Source organism: Pollachius pollachius, assembly GCF_949987615.1.
Source record: "Pollachius pollachius genome assembly, chromosome: 5".
NCBI lineage: Eukaryota > Metazoa > Chordata > Actinopteri > Gadiformes > Gadidae > Pollachius > Pollachius pollachius.
In genome coordinates, this window is record NC_136938.1 from 6,447,866 (window position 1) to 6,459,803 (window position 11,938).

An 11,938-nucleotide genomic window follows, 5' to 3' on the forward strand; every position below is an offset into this window, starting at 1 on the left:
CCGTATATTTCCTGTGAGTTCTGTCAAGGTGCGACAGCAGGTGTGTGTGTGTGTGTGTGTGTTTGTGTGTAAGACTGTTCATCGCTCTGTTTCCACTCCCTATAGACAAAGTGGGCGTGCCAATTGTATTTTTCTCTCATATGCACGCTAGCTTTCAGGGGAGAACAGGAGGCATGGTTGCGTGTTACTCTTTAAACTGAGCACACGTGCCATAGTGATATACCCTGCCTATAATTTCATTAAATCATCCAACATCGATATCTAAAATAAATCACTCACAAATCAGCAATATGATTACGGTTGTTGCTTGCCACAATTCAAAGTAGTCCTCGCTGTCAAACTACTAACTAATTATTTGCAAAAGTCTCCTAAAATTAAAAATTGTAGACATGTTTGATGAAAAAACCCTTGATATTCTCATCGTCTGAATATTACTTTTAAGACACATTTCACTGCAAAACACCAGATATTTTATAGGGCCCTTGATCCTGAATGTGCACTGACACTTCATGGTGATAAAGCTCAAACCCTGGATTTTTCTCCTGCATGTTACAGAACTGCACTAAAGTAGACTGAACACAAAATTGCTCACAACATCATCCTGATATTGAAGGTTTTTACTTTGGAATAGTCAAGTATCTGTATCGAGATAATAATGCAGGTATAGCATCAAATCATTTTGGCATCAAGATCACTTGAACCATCTCTTATAGCTAACCCATGGTCAGAATTGAAATCCATCCTTCTGACAATTTTGTGATCTGTATTTCATCCGTTGTGAATCGGCAGTGATGTCATGATGCAGTCATATTTATTTTACATATTTATATTTGTTAGAAATTCAATACAAAGTGGCCTTGACTCATAGGGGGGATTGACCATATGTTCGAAACCTATAGTGGTAATTTCAGCGACTCATAAAGCCTTCCTACACACTTGATGGAAATGGCTAAGAAGTGACTCACGGTAACTCATTCCTTTACCCCTTTCAACCTTAAACAGCCTTCAATGGCTTCTGCTCTCTCTCTTTCTGTGGTATCTCCATCAACAATCTCATTTCCACTGAATAATCTGTGCTCGCTCGCTGTAAGCTGCCACACAGTGAGTCACACGGTTGAACTGAGGACAGCGCTGGGGATGACTTTCTCCTCAGTCATCAACCTTCTCCTTCTCTTCCTTACCACTCACTCTCAGGCCAGCTGTGTGAGTCGGTGTGTGTGTGTGTGTGTGTGTGTGTGCTTTGCCTGTGAGTGCGCTGTGCATGGTTCAGAGTGAACATTTAATTCCGCAAAAGTGTTTTTCTTTTTTTTTCACACAATGCTATTCCATGAAGCAACCTCATGACCTTGTCTTGCAGAATAAATTATTAACTAATTTAGACATTTGTTTGCATTGAGTTTTGATAGATGGAAATAACTCTGTTAAACCGAAGAATTCCACGTGTCCATGAGATCAACTATGCCTTTCTTTTTGTTTACTTATTTGTTGTTTGTTTTCCTCTGTGAAGCGCTTTGAGTGCGAGAAAAGCGCTATACAAATACAATGTATTATTATTATTATTATTATTATTATTATTATTATCAATAATTGAAAAAAATGTGGCATATTATCGACAGCATACGATGCATCATCCAAACGTCATCATGGATGCTAATTATGACGCCCAATCATCTGGGAAGTACTGTCTGCAGTTCTGGAGCACCTGCCAGCTTTTGGGATTGGTAAATCATGCGTATAAAATCCATTACAATTACCATTACAAAATGCCAATCACAAGTCCAACAAAATGCACAGAGTTTTTCGAGTCTTTCGAGTCTTTACTCAGTGCCCTCTATTTGCCTGGGCGTCATCACCATATTACACTCTGCCGTATGTGGGTGCAAACAGGCAGCCACACAGGTGACTGCACAGGTGACAAAAAATATTAATCATCCCAACAGTTTGTTGACATGTTTGGGTCGCTGTCTGCTCTTAAGTGCGTGTCTGAATAATTACCCTGTCCCCTCACGCGAGCCTCTCTCAACTTAGCCTGCCCTGCGCTGCAGAGTGCACGGCCACGAGTTTGACAATGACAGATGTGGCAGCCATCCATGCTAAGCCAGGTGACCGACTATGAACTGACATTTCAGGAGAACGCAGGGAGAGCGACAAGAGAGACGGACAGACGTGGAATGTCTGGATAAGATACAAGCCAAGAAGCAAACGTGAAGACTTCTTGTCTTTGTAGAACTGTGTTGGCCGCTTCCTCAAATGTATGGTTTCCTTTATAAATCTGATCTGGCTACTCTGATCGCATTACTGCTGTCTTATCAGTGTGCTATGATATAATAAGTGCAGAATAATGTCATCCACTTGAAACGGACTCACAATCAAATTCCTCCTTGTCTGAAAAAAATCTCTCCTTGTTGGTTGGATCAGAGAGCCTTTGAACTTTAACTGACGACGGAGAGTTTGGGAATTTAAGTTTTATAGCATGATGGGTGTTCATTGGGCTCCGTTTAGGCATTGCAGGTTTTGTTCAAGAGCGAGTTTAGACATGGAGTAGTAAATTATATCATGGTATCCTATGGCTACCATAACGTAGAGTCCTTATTTACATTTCAATTGTAAATGGACCTAGTTGGCATTAGTTATGTCATTGATTTCAAAAGCTACAGCGCCCTTCTGGGATCAGAATACATTACGATTGCTAAGCACAAATGTTTTTCCGGAAACAGTTAAATGTAATGATTTCGGCCAACCAACTCAATGGGACACTGACTTTGTTTAATGTCATAACGGACCATGGGCGAGACTACATGGGGGGTTATGATGTCTTATTTACAAAAATGGTGATTAACAAAACAATGGTGATGCTGCATATCTAGTCAAGACCCGCAGCTAAAGCCAGCCAAAGGCATTGAAAAAAGGACCACAAATTCCGGAGCACAAGACTGTTAAACCACGAATATTTCACAAGGTTACCTTCAGAAATTTCAAGGATTAAAAAGGCATCGTAAGAAAATAGAAATTTGACAGCACTTCATCCTTCCAAATAAAACCAATCTTTAGAACAAAGGCAATGAATGGGTAAGGACAAATCAAAGCCTGATGTGGGATTGGCCCATTCATTTGGATGGCAGCGTTTACCGTTTGCACACTCATTTGAAACACCTACTTGCCAAGCGTTTGCTACTGTTGACTACTGTGTGCCGTATGCTCCCACACGGTAATGTGATGTAGCTGTATTCTGGGGGGTACCGTGTGCTTAGATGAATGCCATTTCTCACACCATTAGCTTCAACATACTGGTTTTATTCACAGCGCACAGATAGACCCAAACAATCCTAAACACGCCCACAAGCCCTATTTCAACAATTGATCTAAAGTGTTCCGCCCAGTCTGTCAGTGCGGTGTGCAGCGGGAGGAACCATTAGCTCCATCTTCCCTCCACCGCTCCACTCTTCCTCTCAACGTCTATTTCACCGTGTCCTTTCTTTTTTGCCATTTCCCCAAAAAGATTTGGCATAACTCTTGCCAATCATTTTCTTTTGAAAAACTTTAAGAATTCACCGTTTGAGAATTCGCCTGACAATGTCTTTGTCTGCTTTTCACCCTCCCAAAAGTGTGTGTAAAAAGTAGTGGCACACATTTAGTCTTGTTTTTAAACCACCTAATATGATCGTTAATGAGCTCATATAATAATAACCAATAACAAAAGGAAAATCAGTGAGGGAAACCCAATTTGCCGACTCCTTCGGCCTGGTTCGGTCCAAATGTCCTCATTAAATCGTGTTCTGAGTGTGATGGTGCTGGGAGGCAGACGTTTGGAGGGCCGGATAATCCAGTGGGTTTTCCAGGCATGATGGGCCAGTCAATACGCCGCGCCCGCTCCCTAAATAAGCCGTAGAGCCGGGTAAAAGAGACTCTGGGGAATGCTTTTCCTGGTGGGCTTTTCTTCCTGCCTCCATGCTCAAGGTTAGACGTTGGTGATTGGGGGGGGGGGGGGGGGGGGGGGGGGGTTGTCTTTACCTCTTTATAATACCTCCCCTCCCTCCTCTCCTTCTCTCCCTACTCAGGACTCTTCCAAGTGCACTGGTAGGATTATAGACGGCCAAATCAAATTGCCCGTAAAATATTGTCTCCTCAACTAATTAATTATTTCATGTATTTTAGATTTTGAACAGAATGTCCAGAAGAGAACACGGCAGATCAGAAATGTTTCTATCATATCGGTTGGAAAACTAATACAACTGCTTTCCCACTTTACTACTGCCGTGGCATAATTACACCAAGTGGAAAAAATAAAACATATCAGCCTTTCCACTGCCAGGAATAATGAAAGTGTGATTCAGTTTTTCGAGTGGACAGCATGTATATTCTGCTGAGTTTAAGGCAACCACTCAGGTGCAGATCTGACGTGGTGGTGTTGAACTTGCAAAGGAATACATTTGTCCCTAGGAGCTGGGGACTTTCGTTTCTGTGTGCGAGTGTGCAAACACCGTTAGGGGTACATCAGCGAGTTTAATTAAGGGATTTCTTTTCGGCGCACAAAACGTCAGCCCGAAGGAGGAATACATTGGCAGACGCAGCAAGGGGGCACTTGTCAGTTCTTTATAATTGTGATTATAACGCACTGGCACCTATTGGGTGAGGTGTGTCTGATATTGTGTCTAATCATGCCCTACGAGTATCTTTGTGCAAGGCTAACCGCTAAGAGCCGTGGTCACGTGAAGGTAAAGCTGTTCCGAAGTGTTTACAGGGTTGAGCCTGGGCCAAACCCCGCCCTTAATCTGACCTCAATGGGTTTCCAAGTGGTCCGCTGGCGATGGCGGCATCGCTAGGGGCGACCAGTGGGCTGTGGCAGACTGGGCAGGCAACGTTCGATAACTGACAGCCAAGTGAAAATGGTTGCTTTCTGGGAAATGGTCCATTCTGTCACAGCTCTGTAAGTGATTGTTATTTCTGATTGGGAGCACTCGACTGAAAAAAACGAAAAAAAAACAGAAGGCATCCCAGCCACCCACCGAGCTTCTGTGATGGCGATTAATTCATAGTAAAAAAATTAAATTGCGTTTAATAATTGGATTGTGCTATATTTGGTGCATCCGGCGTAGCCACTTAGCATTTGCCGATTATTTTGGGGAATTTCTCAGTTCACATGGTTACGGTGCAAAAACATGTACCCTAAAACAAAACTTCACCAATGGGCATTTAAAACATGCACGCAATTCAATAATGTATTTTCCATATTCAAATATTTAGGGAAATGCTTTTGACTTGAGATGTGAACTTCAATGGTCCACATCTCACATGAAAACAAAGCGGGGGTACGACCGTATTTGGCGGTGTTAAGACGTGTGTTCTCACTCCAGACCTGACCGGTTTCTGAACAGATCCGAAGACGCACTCACTTGCTCGGTCGTCGCACGGCTGGCTTTTCGATAGCTTATCAGGGGCCCACAAAAGTCCAACAATACCACAGTCAAGCACGCCTCAGAAATCAAAGTGCACTATGAGAGAGCGTTTCTAATCAAATCATTTACATTGCGGTTTTCCATAACAGACATCCAGACATCACTTTCGGCACAAATGCCTTGAATTGAAGACCGGGTTAATGGGATCGGAGTTGGTATTCGGTGGTGAATAGAAACCAAATCAGCCTATTTCCTCAACCGCAGCTGCTGGGAGGACTGTGAATAGCTGCAACTTTAAGTAAAGATTATTCCTCCCTGTATCCATTGGTGGCCTAAGCTGATGCCACCCAAAGTGGACCATTTGTTCCAGAGGCAGACGAAGAGCCGGTCCTACTTCCGCTGGTCCAACACCTTGTAGATCGTTCTCCACATTGGTCTAAATGTTTGTTTTTTTTATTCAGTTTGAGTATGATATGCCATTTTGGATCTCAAGGGCACCCTCTCTCTCTCTCCCCTTTCACTTACCCGGTGCGTTTGTACACCCATTGTGGCTTTCCAAAAATTCAGCCTAGTCAATGGAAGAAGAAGAAGGGATTTGCTCTCTAATCCTTCGTGAAAAAAAGAGCACTTTGAACGATTCCCCGGTTTTATCTGCTGCTGCTCTTCCGCTGTATCTTATGATGTGGTCCGGGGGCGAGGGAGTTAAGCGTGACCAGGAAGCGGAGTGCCCCGTGCTAAAGAACAACTAGGATGAGGCAGAGATTGCGCAGACAGCGGCCGCATGCCCGTCGCACACTTGAGCGATAGAGGCCAGCGTCGCGGACAAACTGTTCCCTGCCACTGATAATTGCTCTTTGTGCTTCAAGCTTTAATTGTGTCCGTGCTGGCGACGGTAGACTTTCTGTGTTTGTGTGGGGTGGATGTGCGTGTGTGTGTGTGCGTGCGTGTGCGTGTGTGTGCGCTCATCCCTCTGTGAGCCGTGAGCGTCGACGCTCTGCGACCATCGACGTGCTTCCCGTTATCAGTCCTCATAAAGACTCGACACTCGAGAGGATAACGGCTCCCTGTACCCTTTGACTTCCATATATATACTGTATCTATCTATCTATCTATCTATCTATCTATATATATATATATATATATATATATATATATATATATATATATACATACACACACATAGATGTGCTTCCCTATCCCCCCTAGTTTCATTCATTTTTTTTTTTTTACTTTTTCATTGTCCTTTCCGCTTCATTTATTGCCTTCAATTGGCCACTCTTGCATCTGCCCGATAACCAGAGTTTGGGGGTAGGGTGGGGGAGTCTGCTGTGTTTCCCCATCTGTTCCCCGTTTGCTGTTTTATTAGTCGTTGTTTATTAAAATACTTTCACAAAGTGCTCGGTGCGGTGATCAGTAGCAGGTGTTTTGGCCGTATTTGATGTGGTGTCGTCCGCGTTCCTTCTCCTGGTTCGTGGTTCCTGGAACACGGAGGCACATGTTGATATGATACCAGAATGAATTACTTCCTTCCCAGCTGCCTCGGCTGCCAGCCTTCAATGCCTAGCAGATAGACTATCAGCGTACAAACCATCTGAGTCATAACCCCCCAGATCCCGCCCGATTCATCCCTCCGTAAATACGCCGTCTTCACGAGAGACCATGCGTGTGCTTAAATTTGGGATTTGACATTGAAGAGAAGATTCTATCTGTGATTAGGAGGAGCTGTTTCATGATGCGTGGATGACGGGTGTAGATCTTGTACACAATCACACAATCATCACAACAGCCATGTACACAATCTATACTCTTTTCAATGTGTTTTCAATCATTGGCTTTGCGCTGAGAGTCATGTTTGATTCAAGCAACTAGCTCACCATAATGAGTAACTGCTATATTTATGTTGTTTTGAGAAGCTTGAATAAGAAACCCTGGCCTTGTGAAAACCTTGTGATTCCTTGTACCACAGATGTGGGTAACGTGGCAGACCTTATTCAGCGTGTTCCTCTTTTTGTTGAGCAGCCAGCCAGATGAAGAATTTAGACAGCTTAAGGATTCTGAAATGATTAGAAATTGTTTAACTGCCAACTGTAATGGTGTGTTCAAGAGGGCATCACAAACAACACAAATGAGCCTGCTTATTTCAATCAACATTGAATATTTTACTGACCGGATGTGCACCAAAATATTCCTCATTCTCATCTGGAACTTTTAAGACAATATTGAATCATTAATTTCCTAAATTCATCAGTCTCTACATAATCAGATGAGGGGGACGAATAAAGTGGTGAGGGTGTTTGATATCTAGCCGAAAGGTTCGGAATCAAATATTGAGCCCCAATGTCCATCATCATAGACGTCCTAGATGATGTAAAACCCCCTCTTAACTCATCAATGGGCTAGGAGAATACCCCAAAAGATGAAGATAATGATCCAGTAATACATTTTCTTTTAAGTATTTAAAGTATAAATACAAGTATTTAAAAAACAACAACCCCCAAGCTCAATTATTGCAATGCCAAGATTGATATTGTCATTGTTATTATTTGAAGATCCCCTGAGAGCACTGAAAATGTTGACTGGAAATCTAGGCCTTAGATAAAAATGATCCATTTATCCATGATCCCAGCTTGTAACAAACCATAGACATAGGTAGAACTCCACTTAAGACAGGAATAAATGTTTGTCACTCAGGAGTGGACTATGCGACACATGAACTGTAAACATGAGTTGGTTAAAGCCTTGTTAACACAACTACAACAACAAAATCAGCGGATCATGAGAGAACGGTTTCAATATTTAAGCTTAACGTTTGAAAGAAGCAATACTAAGTATTTTTCCTACAGTGTAATATAATAATGCTGCGCAGTTCTTGGCATCTGTACTACTGTGAATTTATCCCTAGTCATTGTGTCTTCAAAGATATTTTGCCCAGTATATGCTTCAACTCTGTCTGCACAGAGCTCGCTTTGAAGCAATGGTTTGGTGAAAGTACTACTGCGAATAAATTGGCATGTTATGATTACAGACTAAATAGAATCACATACACTCCAGAAATTCAGTCTCTTGATATGATGGGTGTATAAAGGTAGCCTGCCAAAGACTAGCTAGCTATTTAGCTGGCTATTAAGCTGGCCAAAGGAGGTCATGGAACACCCTGAACCATTACTGTTAAGTTGTGACACCGAAGCAGGGAATTGAGGACCAATAAACCTTACTTCTACTGGATCATTTTTTTTTTTACAGCTTCAATGGCATCTGTCACTCGATGTTTATAATTATGTGACATCTTGTTGTATTATTCTTTTGATGTGGACAGATGATAGAGCGCAGAGAGATCTTCCTCCTGGCACTCATTGGAATTAGCATTTGTGTAATGTTATTTCTGAAGTCTCAAAATGGCTGACAATGTTTGACAAATGGGCTATGGGAATATGGACCGAATGTGCCGACTCTGTAAGCTGATTATTACCATGTCAAAGGCATTATTTCAGTTTTTTATCTGAATTTTTTTGTCTACGTTTTTGCTGGAAACGCGTTGTTGCGATCATGACACTTCCATTGGTCAGCAAGCCGTTTTACATTAGGACTATTCAAGTCATTGTTCCTTTACAGCCAGGCCTGACTCTAATGTAGGTCCGTTGGCCCTGCTTGGTGCTTTTTTGTTGTCCTTAATTTTTGTTGGAAAAATAAGAACATGACCCCTTTTGAAACAACAATGAAACAAAAAGTGCTTTGCGGTGACCACCGCATCGAGACTTTGGCGTACATTGGCCCGTGTCAGGGTGAATCGGCTGGCACACAAGCCTTCATCCCGGCTGGAAAGTGGTGCTTTAACCCCACAGGCTGCGCTCCGAAATAAGACCAGTTCCCCAGAGACTTTATGGGTAATAATCCTCCCAATCTCTTCCAATGGATTACTGTGCTCCATTCCCCAGAAAATACCAGCCACACGCTACAGAAACCACCACCACCACGCGCAACCGGACCAACCGCATCCCGCTTCCCGTTCCATTGCGACTCCTTCCATGTGTTATTTTTACATCTGTGCGGCCGATTTGTCATGTATTTATGTGACAGTTGTTATCTATTACACTGTTCCATTAATGTGGCCAAGAATAAGAGATTTTATGGAACATTAGGCTGTCACGCATCACGGCGTACAACAGTGAGTCTCCCCCCCCCCCCCCGCTACGGCATCTCGACTTGGAACAGTCCACAATCACACAGATCAGCTAATTACAGGATATCGACACCACCTCACCGCCTGCCACCGCCGGCTCCTTTTGATTCCTACCATTTTTCACTGCGTGGACTTTTGTGCTTCCCGGTGAGAAAGCATAAAAAGGGGATCCGGTGCCTAGGCCCCGCTCGCTGGAGAACACTAATAGGGTCTGGGAGAGGAACTGTGTTAGACGCTGGCGCTGGCAGAGTTACAGGCTGTGTTTTTGTTTTATAAATAGCTCCAGCCAGCATTATTTTACTTGCAGCCAGCATATAACCATCAATCACTGCAGCATGCGGGTCAGCTTCCCCCAGCCTGCCACTGAAGGGGAGTGCTGGATGCTCTGCCCTTGGACCTCCCTACCCGTGCGAGTACAGCATGGAGAGAGGGAGAGAGGGGGGAGGAAGGGAGGGAGGGAGGGAGGGAGGGAGGGAGGGAGGGAGGGATGGAGGGGAGCGGCCCTGGCCAGCCAGGGAACTGGGGAAGGGGCGGGCTGTGTGATGGTAGAAGATGGGAGGGTTGGGCATGTTGTGGGCAGGGGGGGAGTGGGGAGCTGTGGTGGTGGTGATGGTGGTAGCGGTGGTGGTGGTGGGGTGAGTTATGGCACTACACAGTCAGCTTAAAGCCTTCCTTCCACAGCAAGTCAGGAAACAGGATTAATCCTTGAACATCTCCTCCCTCCCCACATACACACACACTCCACACGCATTCTTCCTCCATGCATACGCAGCGCTACGCACCTATGAACGTGCACGCGTGTGTCGTACACACCTGCTGGCGAACCACGTGCGGGCCCGTGTCGACTCTTAACCACAGCACTCCACAAATTCTCTGTGATCGCGATGGGCCATGAAGAGAAGGGAGGGGGTTGTGTTAATCAGTCTGTCTTTCTACGCTTCTGCTGTGGATCTCTGCAGGATGAGCTCAGTACTATTACAAGGCAGGAGGTGCACTGTTTGAACCTGAAAACGCACAAACACACACACACACACGCTCACGCACAAGGCAGAGTGCAGAACCAGATGTACTCTGTTTGTGTCAACCATTATATAAATGCAGTTCCGGACACTCTCTCGTGGGCAGATGCTTTTGCAACTGCAACCCTACCACACACACACACACACACACACACACACCACACACACACACACACACCGAGATGATATTTCTTTGTTGATCTTCCACTGAAGTGTGTACAGACACACATTCTCTCCAATCACTTCCGTGTGTTACCATGGCAGTTGAGAAAAATACAGTAGGACTACAGCAGAGGTGAACAAAATGGTTATATAACTAATGCAGTGCTACGTCCTGTTTCCTGGCGAAGCCCACCTCCTGCCTTGACTTCATCTCTTTTTTTTGCACATGCTGTTCAATACCTCTTCATTAAGGTCTTTTATCTACTGAGCCTTTCAGAGGACGCCGAAGACATGGACAACACTCGCCGATAAGGAAGCCCTTTGATACCAAGTGAATGACAGCCCGGAGAATCTTAAAGGGGGATCTCATGTATTCCCAGCCCTAATCAAGATTATTTCCAGGGCTCAGAGATGAATTTTTCACTTAATTCGGCACAGCCCTCTTTTGAGGAGGCGCACGCACTTCAAAACCCTAAATCCCCTTGCCTCCCTCACTCTCCCCTTCCCCAACCCCCCAGCCCCCACTGGAACAAAAAAGGCCACTGATCTTGGCCGGCTAATGAAGCTCACCTCCCGGAGTTCCTTGGCCACATCCTTGAGCTCTTTGAGAATGCCGTCCAGCTGTTGGATCACCATCTTCATGTGGCTGCGGATGCGCTCTCGCGGGCTTGGGCTCTCATAGGTGTCCCGGGCCGGAGCTCTGCTGAGGGACATCCTTCACAGCGTGACGTGGGGCCAGGGGCCAGCAGGGTGAGGAGGAGGAGGTGGGCATGGGGGAGCCGTCTCGGGGTCCATGTCTTTGGCCACAGGGAGCCTCGGTGCAAATGATCCGAACAGGGGCCCCTCGCGCACTGGGAAGCCTCAACATCTTAAAAAGCACCCGGGCAGCCGAAAGACCTTGCCTAGCCCGCTCTGCCTCCCCGGGTTCACGCTGTGACATCCATAGCCTCTGCTTGATGCTTCCATATAAGAAGAGGAGAGGAGCATATGGGAAGGGGGGGGGAAGGTTCAAAGATTAAATCCAGAGAGTGGAACGCACGGACGGACAGACGGCCTTGAGGACGGACGAAGCTCTCACATCATCGTCACGTTGAGCCGACTCATCTCGCGTCAGTGTGTGCGTTTGGGTCGGCCCCACAGGAAGTGCTTTTGAAGATTCTTGCCTATTTTTAGATGGAAGT

General features: G+C 45.0%; 1 protein-coding gene across 1 annotated transcript in view; it reads right to left on the reverse strand.

Annotated features, from left to right (window-relative positions):
• insyn1 (inhibitory synaptic factor 1) overlaps positions 1-11,471 on the reverse strand; it is a gene marked incomplete at both ends in the record, with an annotated part of 36,148 nt that extends 24,677 nt beyond the window's left edge. The window contains one exon of the mRNA XM_079737213.1: positions 11,328-11,471. Within this exon, the coding sequence (XP_079593339.1) occupies positions 11,328-11,471 (144 nt within the window). The remainder of the gene's footprint in view (positions 1-11,327) is intronic.
• Between the last annotated feature and the right edge of the window lie 467 nt (positions 11,472-11,938).